At 44.6% G+C, this 18,987-nt stretch overlaps 1 protein-coding gene across 7 annotated transcripts in view; it reads left to right on the plus strand.

The window, feature by feature from the left end:
• Positions 1–1,741: 1,741 nt before the first annotated feature.
• MYH9 (myosin heavy chain 9) overlaps positions 1,742–18,987 on the plus strand; it is a 68,225-nt gene continuing 50,979 nt past the window's right edge. The window contains exons 1-3 of one of the 7 annotated variants that reach the window (XM_072037987.1): positions 2,119–2,197; positions 2,855–2,999; positions 16,603–16,955. In XM_072037987.1, the coding sequence (XP_071894088.1) occupies positions 16,623–16,955 (333 nt within the window). In that variant the 5' untranslated portion in view covers positions 2,119–2,197; positions 2,855–2,999; positions 16,603–16,622. Of the gene's footprint in view, positions 1,862–2,040; positions 2,198–2,458; positions 2,614–2,854; positions 3,000–3,242; positions 3,685–11,054; positions 11,116–11,508; positions 11,657–16,602; positions 16,956–18,987 lie in introns of those variants that run through there. The other 6 variants (XM_072037976.1, XM_027450088.3, XM_072037992.1 and 3 more) reach the window with 6 other exon arrangements.

Consider the following 18,987-nt stretch of genomic DNA (forward strand, 5'->3'; position numbering starts at 1 on the left):
TGAAAAGTGCCTATGTTTAGGGTTCGTGCAGGCTTCTCCCAGGGACTGCAGCTTGCCAAAAAGCTTAAGCCCAATTGTCTTGGATTAGGCCAGCGTAGAGCCTAACAGCGTAGTTCAGCAAAGTGAGCATTGGTGTGGTCTGTTGTGAAGGCTGGCAAATTGAAGAGTAATCTCTGGATGCTCGGTGTTTTGTTTTCTTTCTCCTGTAAATCTGGCTGCTGTTGAGGTGCTGGTTTTCAGAATTCAATTCATTACAAGTTTGCTCTTGCAAGCATTGATGGAAAATATGAGTGAAGTCGACCAGAAGGATCAAATAAACATCATACCAATTTGTAGAAAGTAACGGATGTACAAAATTAATATGATAGCTTTTTTTACTCATCTCTTTCTTTCTGAGGCGTGTCTCCTTTCCTGGGTAACTTCCTGCCACCAGACCAACACAAAAAAACCTTTGCACTTATTTTCAGAATAATCAAGCTACAGAAAGACAATTCAAATCTGACTTGCCTCAACTACCATGCACCTATAAAGCTGGGCATTAGGGAAACAAGCAGAGTTTTCAAAGGAGATGGGATACTTTTTGGTAAGGGAGAGGTTGGTAGAAAACTGCAGCTATCTTTGCTTTGAGCTCATTTTTGATACTTTACTGCTGAAGTCATCAGGGAAGTTTTGCCATTGATTAAACAGGAGTGGAACCAACTTCTCAAATTTCTTTATTAAAGAAAAACAAAGAGAGAAAGACAAACCTGAGGAAGACGGTACAGCCTGACCTTAGACATAAGTCTTGGGAAGTGCAGAGTACATATGAAAGTATGAGAGGCAGAGGAGAGTAAGAAAAATTAAAATGTCCTGTACCATGCAGTCCCTAAAAATGACCGACAGCCTTGTCAGTGTGTCTCCATTTCATACTCGCAGTCATTACCTTTTACTTCCCACATGACTACTGCTGTCAGTTAATTTTTGCCTTTTGTATTTCCTTGTCCTGCTGAGCTCTGCTACTTTTCTCCTTCGAAAACTTTCCTTAGACTTGATACTGCTTGCTTTTGTTTACCTTTCTTAGCCACTTGGCTGAAGACACAGCTTCTCGTTTTTTTTTTTCTTAAAGGCCTTTTGATATATGTGGTGATCTCTGCTATTCCCATTCTGTCTCATTTTTATGGGAGAATTTAAAACCTTGCCTTTCAGCCAGTAAATACCCTTAAGTTTGTCACTTTTTGATGGAGTTACGGGACACTTGAATGGGGACTGATGTCCCCACTGAAGGCATCTGATGGTGTAGGTATCTTTGGCTGCCTCTTGTCACAGTTCCAGCTGCCTTTCATCCTCTGTCTCAATGTACCAGCGAGGACCTATGCTGTACGTTCCCTTCCCAGCGCCAAATTAAACTCTTAGTGCACCTATATTTACACCTCTGCCTTTAACAATGACACCTTTGTACGCCTGATACCTGGCCCTACAAATCTGTCACTGCTCTCAGAGCTTTTGTGCCCCGAGATGCACACATCTGGTGCCATTTCCACACTGCCTCAGCGAACTGAGCCAGAAGCGCTTCGCTGGGACACAAGGTGCTTCCTCAAGACAACTCTGCCAACATCTCCATCTCTCTTAATACAACCCCCTTGGCTCTTAACGTCGTTATTAGCCGATATTGGCCAATTTCACCTCAGATTTTCTGTCAGTGTCAACCAATTCCCTGTCCCCCCCCCCCCCTCCCTCAGGGGCGGGCACAGGGCAGCGCCAGCGAGGCACGGCTTCCGCCGGGGCCCAACCCGGCGCCGCTGCGGGGCATTGTGGGGCCGGCCTGGCACGGCTCGGCCCGAAAGGAGCCGAAAGGAGGCGGTGAAGGGAGCAGCGGAGCCGGGTAGGGCAGGGCTAGGGCAGAGCCGAGCCGGGCTGGGCCGTTCCGAGCCGAGCCCCCCCCCCTCAGGGCGGCGCCCCCGCTACCGCCTCACGGCGGCGCGCGGCCGCCATCCCCTCCCGCAACGGCTCCGCGGGCGGCTCCGATTGGCCAGAAGCGCTGTCACTCAACCGATACCGGGTGGCTGATTGGCCAGCGGGCGCGGCGGGGGGCGGTGCCTGGGCGCGGGCGGGCGGCTCCGGGCGGGCGGCTGGCAGTGCCGCTGAGCCTGAGGGAGCAGCCGGGCAGCGCCAGCAGCGCGACAGCAGCCGGGCGCCTGCCGCACTCCGCCTGCCTCAGGTGAAGCACGGGGGGGCTCCTTTGCCTTATTTTCCTTTCCCTTCGCTTCTTTTCCTCCTTCCCCTTCCCTCCCGGTGCCCCCTTTGTCCGCCCGGGCACCCCTCGTGCCCCTCTCCTCATCCCCGCCGCCCCCCCCCCCCCCCCCGCTGCGTTTTTCCCCTCCCTGGCTGTGAGGTAACGGGCAGGGAGAGGGGGAGAAGGGGGGAGCTGTCAGGGCCCCAGCCCTCCTCTTCCTCTTCCTCGCTCGGGAGGGAGTGACAGGGCAAGACGAAGCTTGCAGAGACGGAGCTTCCCGGCCACAGCCTCCCGCAGGCCCTCGCCTCCTCCGCCGCCCTACAGGACCCGGCTGCGAGGTGGGGACGGCCCCACAAGGCCCCCCTGGGCTGCCCCCCGGGCTTCACCTGGCAAAATTTGGGGTGAGAGGGGCTGTGGAGCGACGCCGTGCTCTGGGGATAGCCCGCAAGCAAAGTGCGTTGCTTCAGCAGCTCCCCGTGCATTCAGTGCTAAACTCACTTTCTTTTTCCTCCTTACATCCCCTGTCCTCTCTGTTTTCCCTATCATCACTCTTTCTACCCCTCAACCTTCCTCTCCTGCACGTTTTTCTTCTGTATCCCTCTGCAGCAGCGCAAGCTTTTTATTTTATTTTATTTCTCTAAGCAAAAAGCTCTGCTCGAAAGCCAGTAATCTGCTAAGCAATACGTAGGAAAAACTTGTGCTTCATCCTTGGAGAGAGATTGTAGTAGATGGACTTTGCTCCGCTCTGCTTTCCGTGCCTCTGCCCTGCGCTATAAAGAAATATAAGGTAATTTGCATGGGGGGGCCATTCAGCCACGGATGGAAAGGTTAAACTGTAAGTGCTTAACTCTCGTATACATCTTCTGTCCGGAAGCCTCGATATGGTAAAGTTTTAACTCCAAAATAGCAGCGCCCTAATCAGTTACTGCTTGTGTAAAGATGCTTTTGAAATTAGTCACTAGGTAACAATGTGGCTAAGTTCACTTATCCGTGGCATTCCAGTAAAAATGGCAAACCCTGGTGCGGATATTTATTGACTCACAGATGCACTGTCTGCAACTGTAGCTCTCCTTCCTGAAGCTGGAATGAGATAAGCAAATATTTTTGTTAACTTGGAAGTTATAATGGGGAGGGGAGCAATTGATAAACGTTACTGAAACTGCTCCGTAGCACAAAGGGATTTTGAAGCTGTTGATCACAAACACCAAAACGGTGTAAACGCATAAAGACTGAATTGCTCACCTGACCTTGTAAAAATAACAACGGGGTGAAATCACGCCGTGACGCCCCATGTCAGGTGGGACTGTTTAAATTGACGTGCACCCCTTCCTTATGGCTTTATTGGTCGAGCTTATTGACAGCGTGTGCTATCTTGCTGGAGGTGGACAGGCAATGTCTGCAGTAGCTTTACCCTAGCTGCAAAAACTGGTGGTGGTCTGATCTTGTCGTGTTTCCTGGCTTGGCACCTCAAAGTGAGTATGACCAGCACCGAGTTGGTGAAGTTTGTGGTGGTTCTCGTAATATGGCATCATCTCTTGGATGATTGATTTGTGTTGTTAGGATCTGATTTTGGAAGTGCTCTAGAGGCTCGAGACTTCGACCCCGAAGTTTGCTTAGCCAGGTAGCTCGTGGCTGTTTCTGGATAAACAGGATGACTGAATCGGTGTGTTATGGCAGTCCCAGAAGAACGGGTATAGAAACTGAAGGCCTTTTATTGGACTTTGTTTGCAAAGGTTATTAGGATATTTCTACCATGGTTCCGGGTTTTCTTCTTTTTCCCCAGGTTATTCCCACAAGAAAAAAAAGCCAGGATGGTATCTTCATCCTAAAAGAAGATGAAAGAATAATATTAATTTTTTTCTCCTCCCCATTATTTTCTCTAGATGGTTATCGAAACATTTTACAAAATTTTGGGGCCATTAAATTGAGAGAACTGTACCTGAATTTAAGCGAATCAGTAATAAATGAGTGATAATATAATGATTGCAGTTACTTTTCTGGCAAAAATGTAGGGAAGAGAGTATGAGAATCCCTCACCTAGGAGGCTGAGGTGATCTGTGTTGTCCATCACGTTATTTTGCTGAGCGTTACGCAGAATGTCAGAGGGTGAAGGTGCGTTCAGCTGTGTAGCAGGTAGTGACTCAAATACTGGCTCTGGAGCTGAAAACCATGTCTAGAGGAGTCAGATGCTACAGGTGCTTAGAATTTTTCACAGCAGTGTTCGGCACTGCAAATATTTCTAGTACAAATGCTGAGACTTAACATTTAGTACTGCAACAAGCTGTCTGGAGAACTTGAACTGCTACTGCCTTGGCAGGTCTTAAAAAATACTGTACTAAATGTACGTTATAATGAATAATTCAGGGATTAGTTGCATGCGGGTACAAGGGTGAGTATCTTTACTGACATGGCTGCTACGAACTACATGAAAAAGCACTTGAGTTGCTGCGTGAGATGGAAGTAGCCTGCCAATACCCCAAGGTTCAGGTTTTGTCCTGTTGCCCCCAGGGTGCTGAGAAGCTTTTAGAGGGCACTGTCAGAAAGGTTGTGATTTCCCAGCTGATGCTGGAGTTCTGCTTTTTCTTCGGTTGGAAGGAATTGCTTGGTACCTTAGGGTTTGGAAATGGGCTGAATCTTTGGCTTCCACCCCTAGGCCCGCTGTCTTGCCCAGATTTACATCGCTGAGCTATTGGTGTGGCTGGGAGGGGGGGAGGTTGTAAGCGGACCCACTGGAGGCACAGGAACCCTTCTGGTTAACACAACGTTCACCAAAAGGGGAAGTCGAAGCTAAGGTTGTGTTATCCCCCACCCCTGTGTTCTACATCTGCTTTCTTGCTTAGTAACCTCAGGTTATTGGGTAACACGCTGATGACTAAAGTGTATTTTAGAGGCCTGGAGTCGGTTCACATCTACCAAAAGGTGTCCAGGACTTCCATCCCGAGTGGATGGTTTTGTTCGTTTGATTGAAAAATGCACCCAGTGCCCTCTAACATCCATTCTGATTTCATGTATAAATATCTTTTTCGTCTTTGTTTTCTTAGTAATTGAGGCACAGCTGTTTGCATGTTAAGTAGAGAAATTGTGTGCCTGACGTTAAGTCTTTTGTGGGTTGGAACAAAACTATAATAGCGTAGGATTGCCTACAGCAGCATTGTTTTTGCTGGCAATTGCTCTAGCTTTTAGTGGTGGCTTGGTGAACTTGTACCTTAAATTTCTTTTCAGTTAAAGCGCACCATGATTCTAATTGAGTTTTCTAGCGTAAAAAGATATGGAAATGAGCGACCTGATTTAAGTGGAGTATGATGAGACAAAAAAACAAATGCAACTCCTGCCCTGGAAGCTAATGCAAATGGGTGTTGTCCAACTAAATGAAATGCATTGGTTTACAAGTTCATCTTAATTTCATGCCAGTGTTTAATTATGGTTTATCCCCTTTGCTTTTTTTTTTTTTTCTTTTTAGCAGCTGCGAGAACTTGTTCCGAGTACTTGAGGTAATAATCTCAAAGCTGAGATTCATCTCGCTACTGTAGCACTCGAACATCTTCTTACTGGGCTCCAACCCAGTCTCATTCAGCATAATGCGTTTAGTCCCTGTGGTAATGGCCATTCAGTCTGCTGGTGTTTGGAACAGTCTAAAGAAAGCCTAAAGAAATGGTAACGTCCACAGTTTTCCAGTAATGAAACTGAGATTGAATCCATTGTATGATACACCGGGAACGAGCTCTGCGAAGTCGTGTCCTTTTTAAACATGGCAAAGGGGAAACTGTAAAATTGATCTAGCATACTTGTCTACTGCAAGTGATTTCTTTTACAAGTACTACAAATGTATTGCTGTTGGATGCAGAGAGTAATAATGAAATATAACTCTCCGCACTGTGGTTTGACTCTGTGACCTCTTTATGAAACTTATACCTCTGGAGTTTTGTACAAAGCGTTTGGATTCTTCTTGTCTTCATGGCTACAAGTTTAAATTTCTCTTAATGCATGTGTACGAACCCTACTGAGGGTAGTAAATAAAACCACATGGATGAGTGATTTCAGCAAACTCAAGCTAATAATCAATATATGTGGAGGGAAGCTGAACTTGGAAATGTGTATCATAAAGTCTCTGTAGCTGATGAATACTTCTATTCATCAAGAGCTACCATTTTAATGAGTCTCGGCAGGAAATCCATTGTGATATATGCCTCAACGCTGAACTAGAATTCTGATTTGAAGGAAAGCAAAGTAGATGTTCGAACTTTTCTTTTTTTAAGAGGTTTAGAGAAATTTTACAGCTTAACTTTGATAGTCCTGTGCAGTTAGATCTTTTTTTTTTTCTGTTGGGCAGCTTCCTGTTTAAAATGTAAGATTTAAAGCATGCTCTTGTAATAGTTTACTTCCCGTTTTATTGTTTGTAGTGATCAGAGGACATTTGTCTCTGTTTTTCTTTGAAGGTCAAGACTTCACCAGTTTACTTGAATTTAGGCTCCCCAATCAACGTTGGAGGCATAGAAAATTTGCTTTAACCAAAGTCAAATGTGTCCAACACTTGATGAGGCTAATCTTACTGGCATATGTAGACTTGATCTAAATATCCAAGAAAAAAAAAATGGAAACACACAATTGAACCTACAGCAAAACTTCAACCAAAAACTGAATTTCAATGGTTTCAATCTCTTTCTCCAAATGTGACTTAAAGCAACCTGCTTGTTAATTTGTAGGTAACTCTTTAGTCAGTAAGCTCTTCTTGGCAGGGACTGTTACACTCTAGGTCTACCTGCTATTTAATGCAAGAGATTTCAGGCTTGCTCAGAATCAATACAATCAATTATTGTAAGAAAAGCATGAGTACAAACATTTTTCATATTATTTTAATTGATAGTCTGTATTAGGTCTATATATTAGTATAAGTGAAGTGTATTTGTTGAAGTATACGATGCTTAAGTTTGGGAACTTGACAAGAAGTACTGAATGTAAATCTGAAGTCGTACGAAAGAACTGGATACAGAAGTTGTTAGCTAAGCATTTGATGAGGTAGATTGACTTTTAACAGTTTTATTCTGTGGATGAGGAAAAATACTCTGGCTAAGATGTTTGTAGTTTAAAATGTAGAGGAGGTTGTATACATTTTTATTTTTTTGAGTGTTGGTGATGTGTTTTACTGTTCAATGAGTGAAAGAAATCGGAGGGCATGCGTTTTGGTAGATCCAAAATGTTGATGGTGAAGATATCCAGAAGCAGGTAATGTAATTCCTAAATCACTGATTGCTGGTATCTGTCTAGAAAACAATTTTAGTTACATTTACAAGCAAAAAACAACTGAAGTAGCCCAAGAAAAACAATTGGTGGTGTAAGTGGGATGTGATACATTTGCAAAATACCACTTAATATCTTAGTCTTTGTAGATGTTCAGATGCCTTTGTTTCTGCTGCTGTCTGACATCAAGTAAAATGTATTCAGGCGTTACAGAATTGATTAAATACATGGATTTGTGTCTGGGGATCCAGGTATATGGTGGAATATTTACAATAATAAGTACATAGATAACTGACACTGTCACATTTCCTGTAGGCATGTCTGATGCCTTCTGACAAAGAGAATATTCGTAGTGAGGAGCATAAATAAAAAATAAAGTAGAATTAGGCTGAACTCAAAGGCACAAAAACTGTTTAAACTGTGACTTAGGGTTTGTGACAAACCAGCTCATGTGGCTTTCATCCTCTGGGTCAAACTGCAGTATGAATGTTAATAGCAGATACTGAAGTCTTTGACCTTTTGTTTCACAGTAAAAATATTCTGAGTTATTTCAGTGGCCCTTCCCCAGTCTGAGTTTTGCTTCGATGAACTCGAGCTTGCAGTTGACTGCAGTGTGTGATGGGAAATGTAAAACGAGAACACACAAACATGCAGAGGAAGATGCATTAGTAGTTTTCCTTTAAGAGTGGGATGGCCAGTTTGTTAGACGAAGTGGTGTAACTTCTAAGAATTAGGAGTGTGCATTGTCCCTATAATGCTGGCTGTACACGTGCATAATCAGTTTATCTTCATCCACACAGTGGGAGCTGGTCTTTTCTATGTGGTAAGCACTCAGCTTTTTCTTAATGGGAAAAACTGTTTATAGATCTCAGTCCTTTAGGTTTGGGTTCTGTAATCTGAGTTTTTAGAACTTGATGTAGATCTAACCCATGAATGTTACCCTGTGGTGTGATACCAGTTATTTTTTTGGGGGGGAAGTGCAACTGCAGTAATGGTTCGGCTCCTGCTTGTGTAGATAAGGGGATGGAGTGCATAGACCTGAGCTGCTGCAGCACTGGATGGAGTGGGTTGGCTGTGGACAATGTTGCTACTGCTGGTGGAAGTGCATGAAACAGTTCTGATACTCTGTGGTTGGTGTTTCCTCATCTTGTTTTTTATCCTGTTACAACAGAAAGCAGAACTGTGATGGAAGCTTCCAAACCCTATGTGCCTGCTCGTACTGGGAATGTCAATGAATATCAGCCTGTAGTGAGAATGAGAATTTTTTTTCCTGTGAAAACTATTTTCCCGTAATGCCAGAAGGGAGAAAACTTTGTTCCTTATAGCCATAATTGTAACAGTTCAGATGAGGTTCCTGCTTCGACTGCCCTTGCTTTCACTTTGTGTAGAAAGATGAAAGTCCTTTCTTGCCCTTCGATACAAAGATCAGTGCTTCAGAAGATCTGAGGAGGAGAGCACAGTCGGGTGAATTCTAAAATAAGAGGCACTTAGCACTGGTCCTTTTTAAAGATTGATGCATTTGACGCTTAGGGAAGAAAGCACAGGTCAGGGACAGAGCAAGTGAACCAGAAAATGAGCAGGAGGCTGAGGCATTCAGGGCTCCTTGGGCACTGTGCTGCCTCAGGGCTCTCTCCAGGACACTGGTTATGATGGAAAGCTGAGGAGGGAGCCATGAAGCTCTGCAAGACCTTGGCTGTAGCAGGGAAATGGTGCATTCGCAGCGTTTCAAAGCTTTCCATCCACTTGATAGTTAAGGTCAGTGAGGCAGATCTCAGCCGTGTCTAGAAAGAGTCACTGTGCTCCTGCTCCCACCTCCGAGATCACCTTCGTACACAGAAGTGGGTCCAGTTAATGACTCCCTGCCAGCAACAAGAGCTGAATGTCAAACTTTGACCCTGCAGAGGTGGAAGGCTTACCTGTGGCAGAGTTTCTCCTCCCACCTCCATAGCTGCTCTTACTGCTGGAGCAGACTTTGAAACGAGGAAGTAGGAGATGCAGCCTTCTGCTCTACACAGGCGTGGTTTTGCACAGTAAGTTGGGCTGTAAGTGTGTGGAGAAGGTTGGTTCTCCAGAAAGAAACCCTTCTTGAAATAGTTCTCATGCGTATTTGAAGTATTTCTTGCTTTTTTTCTGATATGAGCTGGAAGAAAATTCCTATTAGTGGTGCTCAGACCAAAGCAAGTTCTTAGTTAAAAGAAGCAGGAATACCGAGGATAACTTGATAGGATAACTGGATCTTATTAGCCATACACACATGCTAGATATTTGTTTCTAAAAGACTGGACCCAAACTGTATTTTTCTTCCCTGTCTTTTAACTAGATGTAATTATTTTATTCCTTGTTCCCTCTTGTGCTGAAAGCTGGAGTTGACAGAGATGATAGGGGTGCTACCTGATATCAGACCCTCTATTGGCGGCTCTGCCTTGTGCCCCTGAGAGCTCCTGGCAGATATCTTTCCAGCCTTAAATCAGAGTACCAGGGAAGGGATGAAAAGTGACCTGGAGATAACGAGGACGGGCTGAAGCTTTCCAGGTTCTTCCCCCTCTCTCCTGCAGCACCCCTGGGGAATTCTCCATGCCTGCTCAGAACTTTTTGCAGTCCATCCTGCCTCCCGAAAACAGGTCTGCCAGCAAAACAGCCCAAACAGCAGGGATGGGCTGCAGTCTCCCCAGCTACAGCTGTCTCCTTAAGTGGGATTACTTTGCTGAGTGGTCACGAAGAATGTGTTCTCCCCCTGGAATGTTTTCCTTGTGGGCACGCTGTCTCTGGAAGAGGAATTCTCTCCTCTGCTGAGAAGGCATTTACTGTACACACGCTAATGAGAAACAACAGTTGCAGAAAGTGTATTATGCAGGATTGTAAACTCCGAATATTTATTCAAAGTGAAATGGGGTTGGGTGGCAGCCAGCCTAGCTTTGTCATGCTAAAGACTGGACTTGAAATTAACAGAAGGCTGCCCTCCCCCTCCCTAAACCCGCGTTTGGGGTGTTTAAACAACTAAAACCGATTAACTCTCTTGGTGCCACGTACCTTGTAGTGTGGCTGTGCCTCGCTGAAGGTGCCATTAAAATACGGGGTAGCATTAACTTAGTTAGGGAGCTCTGCTTGGCCATATCTGCCCATAACCTGCAGTGATTAAGCTTCTTTAGAGTATGCAGTGCAGTTGCCCAAGATCTTTTCTGTGTTTATATAGTCCGTGGTGAAAGCTCTGCTGTCCCATTTCCAGGGTTTGGTCCCCAGGCCCAGCCTTTTCAGATTAGCATTGATTTGCGTTACATCTCCCTGCACTCCACCGGTAGCTCCCGTTTGCAATGTGGATCTAATCTTGCTCTCTCCACTTGAACGGTGGAGAGAAAAGGCAACGACTGAGCTGGCTTGTAAAGACCGGGTCTTCCTTCTGTGTGGCTTTGTGGTGGCTGCAATTTGCCGTGAAAAGTCCCGGCTTCGCAGAGCAAAACCTCCTGTGTCAGCTGTTCCGGCAGAATGTGCAAATGCTGCCTCATACATACCAGAGAGGGGTGCTTGACAGCTGATGGAAAGAACTGGATGTGCAGAAATTGAGAAATGTTTATTCTGGGCTCCCTGTTCTGATACCTGCCAGGCACCTTCAGGCCACCTGGAAGAAAGAATCGCCTTCGATTCCCTCCTGTCTTACGTGCAGCCTGGTCAGTAGGTCACTCCTGTGTAACGCGGGTAGCACTTCTGCTTCAGAGGCTTGGATTCCTCCTTTCTGCATTCTTGGAGCCCTGTGCTTGGAGAGAAAGCGCTTGGGTGCTCTGCCTTGTGTGCAGCTTACAGGAATAAACAGGGGAGCTGGCAAGTCCGGGCAGCGCTACGGTCCGACCGAATGTGCAACAGTAATTGCCAGCAATCTGCATTGCCGTTGTGAAATTTGTCTTTCAACAAGGTATTCTGTGCGTCAGAATGTGACTCGGGAGGAAAGCAGCGAGCTACGGTGAGCCTAATAGCACCCATTATGAATCCCAACTGCGGCTGAGCTAGGAGCAGTGAGTCAGCGTGCTGCAAAAAGGGTGAGCGCAGCCGAGTGCCTCTGAGCTCGGGGGGCTATCCGAGGGAGTGCTAATTGTGCCTTCGTGACCTTGCCTGATGTATTCTCCTGTGGGTTAGCTGAAATTCGTGGTCCCTGAGGATTTCTTCAGAAGCATCAGGCCCCGGCGTGTCACAGTGTGACTGAAAAACAAGCAGGTACAGCCTCAGTGCCCCCTTCCCTTCCTCTCCTCCCCGCCGAGATTCGTTTCTCACCCGCAGTGATTCAGACTCAGGTTTTTGTCTAGGTGTTACCTACCAAGCCGAGTGGTTGGTGCTAGCAAACTTCACAGTTTTCTTTCCCTCCAACGTCTTGGCAAGAAGAGCTGTGAAGTGTCTGTCTCCTGTGTCCTAAGCAGGCGAGAACTGAGCAGTTTCCTAGCGAATCCAGGGGAACGAGTCGGGGTGGGATTTGTTTTTTTCCTTGCTGTTGGTTTGGGCTCACAGTTGTCAGCCTGGCCCACAAAAGTCTACTCTCTGTACTTTCTAGTTGCATTTAATGCAACTGTTCCTGTGTTCAGCTGACTGGGGAAAGCGAAATAGTCGAGTTCGCAAAACTACCGCGTGTATTAGCTGTTCTCATTGCACATTAACAGGGATTCCTGGCGGATGAGTGTTCCTGACCAACTTTCGTTTGAATCACCAGCCTCTTCTCAAAGTCGGGTTATTTTAAAATGCTGTGTGCTAACAAAGAATCGAGCTTCTTCAACCCAGCAAAGTTTAGTTGTACCTGAAGTGGAAGTGACCGGTAAGGCAGCGTGGAGAAGAATGTGGGGACTTTGTTCTTGAAATGCTTCAGAACATGAGCTGTGCAAACAAAGGGAGTTGACTTGGATTAGTCCGAATGTGTTTGCCTTGCTATTTAGTGCTCATTCTTTTTATCACCCTCACCTGAAGAAAAGTTTGAAGCCTACAAAGAGCAGCATGGCTATCTCAGCAGTTTGGGGAACTTCAAGTCCTTTGCCTAATGCCCTGATGCTGCTAGTAAATGCGATGCCGTAATTATTGCCATGAAAACCCTTCTTACCAGGAATTCTGCATCCACTTCAGCCCCTACCTCGTTAGTTTGGCCTCGCACGAGCTCATCCTATTGAGCAGTGGCTCAGTCCCAGAAACAACAATTCTGTGGCTGCTGACAGAGTAAACAAGGAGGGGGGGGAGGATAATACAAATAGTTCTGGAAAATTAAATTGCAAACAGATAACGTTCGGTGCTTTTAGCAGTTGCAAAACACTCACTCAAAGGAAAGGACCCCTAACAGAGGCAGTTTTTAGGGCTTTCCAAGCTGGACAAGGTGTGCCTCTAGGTTTTTGGGGAGCACTTGATGCGGTAAGTAGGGAGAGGAGCATGTGAAGTGTCTCGTAATTCGAGCCTTAAAGGTATGAAATTGTGGGGAAGTCTAAAGCAAACTTCTATCCGTCTGATGAATTCAAATGAGGGTTTGGGGTAATTCTGCCTAGTTCAAAGGGAATGTGTAGCATCTCAACATAAAGCCACCATTTAGTTTATTCATCTCAAAAGAATCTGCAGGGAAGTGCGTGTGCAGAGGCTTCTCGCAGTTTTTTAGAGGTTGGACTAGAAAATAATGCCTTGCCCCCTCTTACTCATGATTGTATGGATCACTTCTCCTCCATCTAGCCGTATGGCTTTTTTGGGGCAACTCTGTAGCTAGATAAATTCCTCTTTGGGTGCCTGAAATGGGGAAAAGCAGCACTGTTTGGCCACCTTGTTCTTCAAACTGCTAGGGAGCACACTGGGTTAACAGGGAAGTGACTCTAGTATTTCATTTTTGGAAACAATACTAGGAAGGAGGCATTTGAACTCAAAACAAGGGTAGCCTGTCTTCCTTCTGTGTTCTTTATCTGCTACCTGTAGACTGGTATTGCATTAAAAATGACAGTATTAACAGTACTCTCACCTGATGGTTGCACAATAGCCATGTAAAGATAAATGTCCTTGCCCTACACAATTATTTACACCTAAAATGCAACCTCTAGGCAAACAAATTGCTTCCTAATTTGTTCCTGAAATGGGAACAACTTGCATTCAGAAGAGGGTTGTTGTCAGCTGCAGGTGGTTATCGGACCCACTGTCGCTTACGGAGTCCTCAGAAGTGCCCAGTGACACGTGGCCCAAGCTGGGAGGAGAAGTTTTGGAGCCCACGAGACAGAACTTGCTGAATCTGATCCCTCCGTTGGTGCTGATCTTGTGGACGAGGCAAATGAATGGTTGGTTTGTGGGATTGCTAGTTTAGAGGCCCCGTGGGGTAGAAGTCAGCCTTGAGGCCAGCTCTAATAGCAGGTTATCTCAGCCTGATCCTCCGGCTTCTTACATCTGCTACCTGAGGATTCTTCCGTCCTGGAGCATAGAAAACCAGGCTGAGGTGGTGAGAATAAAACTTGGGTTCTGCTGCTGTGCCATAAGGTAATTCTCAAGTCTGTTTAAGGTTGGAGGCGCAGACTGCCTTCTTTTAATCTCCTCTCTGTTTAGTAACGCTGACACTAAAAGAAACTTAGTGTCTGGGGAGATTCTGGAACAGCCCTGTTAGGGCATTTGTCTTCTTGCTTGGATAGCTGTTGTTTTTACTCCTGGGAAGAAGAAAGGGGGAGATGCTACAGACTGATCCCTTAGGGGCTGAGGAATGCTCTCATGCTGGTTTTGAGAGAATTCAGGGGTTCTCCTGTAAAGGATTGGACTGATCTCTGTAGCTACCAGCATTCATTTCTTGTCTTAGGATCTAGAACTGGCTGGGGATACCCCTTGAAAGATTTCTTGTGGTCTTAATTTATTTCACATCCATAAAGAGCTTTATCCCAGAACAAACCTCCAACGTTTGTTGGCTGCGTGGACTCGTAGCAGCCAGGGGGTGAGGGCTGCGTTTGAGTGTAACGCAGGACACTTCAGATGGCTGGTTACTTAGGATTCCTCAGGAAATGATGAAACTGAATTGAGCTGAAGCATGCTGCCTCTGTGTCCTGCCTGATTATAGCCAAAAAAGGCAACTGGTTAGATTCTTGGGAGTTGCATAGGCAGGAAACTGTGTAATGGAGGGTAGAGCACAGCTGCTGCCTTGCCAAACCTGATACAACTCTGAACACAATTGAATTCTTATTTCTTTTTTTTCCTCCTCCTCTTTTTTTTTTTTTTTTTTTCCTCTTTTAACCCTTTGGCCACAACCTGCAGAAGATGCTCTGCATTCTCGGGGACTCTTGACATCTCTTGTTGAATTTTTACCCTTCTCTCTTTCCTACTGGCTTTGTCAGGCTAGTTCTTGTAGTCTGGTCTTGGGGTTCTCTTGGCAAATCAGATTTTTCATTTCAATCGGCTCTTGATTGCCTCATCTTCTGCCTGCAGCAAGTCTTTTCATTGTGTACCGGTCCAAATCTAGATTTTTTTTCAATAAAAACATGGAAAAGCAGGGAGGTGGGGTAGCTCTGGGAATCGCCACAGTGGTGATGGAGCTGGAAGTGTCAGTGACCCTTTGGGGAAAGAAGGATGAGGTAAAGTGTGGGATAGATGTGATAGCTGTTTGGCATTTCCTGTAAGGCTTAAGACAAAGATTTTAAACTCAAGTTAAAGGAAGTAATTACTTATAGAGTGATTTTTTTTTTCTTTGTTTGCTGAAGAGCTTTTGACTGTAAATATACAGCTGTTCATGGCATCTGGCACGAAGTCGCATACCACCTACTGCGATATGTTTGCTAAAATGAATTTCCCTGCGTGCTTACAAAGGACTGGTGTGGGCATTTTGTGCCCGTCTTTTTTACAACTGATGTTTTTCTGGCTTCATCGCTTGTGAATGCTGAGACGCAACATCGCTTGTTGCTCTCACGCATGTTTCAGGAGTTGACCTGTTTCTGTTCGCCCTCAATATCTTTTTGCTGGAGTTATCTATGGACAGACTTCACCTGTTTGATTTGTAGGCTGGTGTGTAAATACGGGTATGTTCTGTAGAAAAGCTATCCCAGTAGCTCCAGACAGCCCTCTATGACACGAATATATTTTAATTTCCTGTTCTTTCTTTGCTTAAGAACTCCAGCTTCTCCCCACGTTATGAAAAACATATTAAGGATGCTGGTACATTTCTGAGGAAGGATCCAAGAAGTAATGTTTATGGGACCTTGTAAAGAGGCTGTTGTTACATGGTTAATGAGCCTTGACGCAACGCAGTTCTGTCTCTTGATTGAAAGGGTTCCTGAATGGCACCAATAAAGCTGTTGTCTTATTAACTGGAAAATCCCTGGCAGTTTTGCTCTCGTTTTCATGAAGCAATAAACCTGTGGTGCCATTTTCTGAGTATGCTGCTTAAATATTCTTCACGTGGTGACGATGCTCCCTCTCCTACCCAGCCACAGCTTTGTAACTACTAAATGGAAGGATCTTCGTGGAGGATTTTTGGCTGTAAAGTTTCCTGGCCACAGTTCTGTTGTTTTGTTTGTTTTTGTTACTGACATGGAGCTATCTTGCTACTGAACGTTGACCAGGAAAGAGATACCAGCTGGTGGGCTGGGTGTTGCTACTAAGCTGGTGGTGAAAAGGATTACTGGTGGTGTCTTTCAGGAGGAACATGTGTTGAATATGTGTCTCTTGCATTGTCTAGCCCGGAATATGGCCCTTCTAAGAAGCTGTGATTTTTGACTCATCAGCTTATCAGAAGTTTAATCATCGTTTTTACTTGCTATGGTGACTTTTCTGCTCCTCCGAGTAGAGAGCAGTGAGGGGCTAATCTTACCTGAACGTTACTGGCATAGTATCTGGTGCTTGGCACATGTCATGAGTTGTTTGTTGCTCGCCATTTAACGTGCTTGCTTTCTTCTGCCAAATAACAGCTTCCAAATGCTTAACGGTCAGTGTTTTGTTGTTGGTTTTTTTTTTTTTCTTTAACTGCTTGCTAGTTTGTTTTTTTCACATCCTCTTGGCAGGCAAAACCTTGACCTTATTGGAAGTTTGACAACTCACCAGTGCGCTTACTAACATGAAACTCAAGGAGTGGGAGGCATGCTCTGACAGCCAGGGTCTCCGAGTACTTGGCATATGCCTGTCTGCAAGGAATTTGCAAGGCAACTTGAAGCTTTAAAAACATTTTTCTTCTTCTCCTGTTGCAGGTCCCCAATTCTAAAACACAATGGCGCAAAGAGACGCAGATAAGTACCTCTACGTGGACAAAAACATCATTAACAACCCCCTGACTCAGGCTGACTGGGCAGCTAAGAAGCTGGTATGGGTTCCCTCCGAGAAGAATGGCTTTGAGGCAGCTAGCCTGAAGGAAGAAGTAGGAGATGAGGCCATCGTGGAGTTGGCAGAGAATGGGAAGAAAGTGAAGGTGAACAAGGATGACATCCAGAAGATGAACCCTCCCAAATTCTCCAAAGTGGAAGATATGGCAGAGCTGACCTGCCTGAACGAGGCTTCTGTGCTCCACAACTTGAAGGAGAGATACTACTCTGGACTGATCTATGTAAGTAATCTTCTCTATGGAGGGTAAGAGTTCTTGATTACGTAGGATGAGAACTTACTGTAATCAATTTGCTTTTAAAGTATGTGTGTTAACCTTTCATTTTCCCTATACACAATCCTCATGTGACTTAGCTTCTTCCCTCTACTTAAAATTTTTTCACTAAACTATGCCAATCCCTCTCTAGTTAATGTTGGAGCTTTCAAGGAATGCTGTGGTAAATCTGTCTTTAACATTTTAACGTCTTCATTTGCAGAATGTTTTGAATGCCATCTAGCTTTCTTTTACCAAGAAGTGAGAGCAGTTGGAAAGTGGTAAACAGGAAGTCTGAACCGAATCAAATAATAAAAACATGGCCCTAATATACCTAACATCTGAGTTGCTTTTTCCCACGTCTGGAGCTTCAGTGGGAAAGAATGCTAATGCCAAGCTGTTTTTTTTTACAAAAATTCTGGATCTCAGAGTGTGCTACTAGAGAAGGGACATATGTGCATATGTGAGCTTACAGATGGGAAATTCTTCCTTTATTTTTTTTCCACCCAAAATGGAGAAGAGCAGAGATTTTTTCTTACTGCCATGGAAATGACAAAGATACCATGCGTGGGCCCAAAGGCCATACCCTCTAAAGCATGCAAGAACTGCTTTGCTGCATACCACAAGCAATAAATAGGGAAATGTGGGGAAGAAGAACTTGGAACCTTGACTGGTTCTACAGTTCCCTTCTGATTTTCCTCTTTGTGTGGCCTCAGACATCTGTCCTGGTAACCTCTGCTTTATTAATACTCTGCAGGCATAGAATGAGTAATAAACTGGATGGTAATGCAAAGTCTGGATGCAGTGGCTGCTTAAAAGAGGAACCAGCGTTTCTTGGTTTGTTTTTGAACTACCCACTGCTTACAGAATTAAAACTGATCTGTCTGAAGTAAAATCCAGAAGGATGTAGAAATGCTGGATATTCAATATTTTAAGACATTATGAAATGTTTTTCACAGTAGATTAGAAAATCTATTAAAATAAGATGTATCAAAAAAGGATTTCAATATGTAAATATGTATATTAATTAGGTCCTAGATGAAAGGACGTCTAGGTGTTTTTTCCCCTCATTTTGTTATTCCGAAGCCCAAAGGCTGCCTCTTTCTTCATATGGAAAAGGCACCATAAATAAAAACTCTCTGCTCTCTTTCTGTATGTTTGGGTGGTTTTTTGAATGCCTACTTCTTCATTTCGCCCAAAGGTCTAGTCATTTACCTAGTCATCTTATGGGGCAAGCTGTACACAGTCTCTTCTGCCCTAACAGAGACTGGTAATATCTGTGACACCACATAGCAAGAATTCACCCTCAGGTAGAAATATCTGGACTGTTGCCTTCCAAGTTAAGGAACATAGACACAAACTAGAAGAAATTCTGTCTAGTGCTGTGAGCACTGCTCTTCTAATGCGCATAAGGATGTATAGACAACTGCTGCATAAATCATCAGAGAACGTTTGAAAGGTGTAAAGCTGACACAAATTTAGTTAGGGTCTGATCTCAGTATTTTGAGACTTAACACGATTAGAGGCCGATGCAGTTAGTTATGGTGTATAGCTGAATACCTTTTCACTATTGGTCAAAACCTGTTGTCAGAGGGAAGAATCTTGGTCTTGTGTTGAAATAGGATGTGCAAGATCATATGTGTAACATTTTTAGAACAGGAAACATCGCTAGGTTATGTAAGAAGTTGAAAATAAGTCAATAGCATCTTGAAGTTTATTGCACACTATGCAATAGACTTTCGTATGTCTTGCAAGATATCCTCTAAAACTTCAGAAATGGTCTGTGACTCCATTAAAGTGAGTTCTTCTAGTTAGATTTTACGAAGTATTAAAAAATACCAAAACCAAACCTACACCCTCCACTCATGTAAAGTTATAATAGTAACGCTCTATTACAGAGTCTTAGACTTGCCAAAACAGTGTTTCTGTGCACTTGTGAAATGGACTGATCTTACCTGTCAGCAGTTCTCAGCAAGTCGGGGGATTAACGTGGAGGCTTAAA

The sequence above is a fragment of the Anas platyrhynchos genome, chromosome 1 (genome assembly GCF_047663525.1).
Source record: "Anas platyrhynchos isolate ZD024472 breed Pekin duck chromosome 1, IASCAAS_PekinDuck_T2T, whole genome shotgun sequence".
Classification (NCBI taxonomy): Eukaryota; Metazoa; Chordata; class Aves; order Anseriformes; family Anatidae; genus Anas; species Anas platyrhynchos.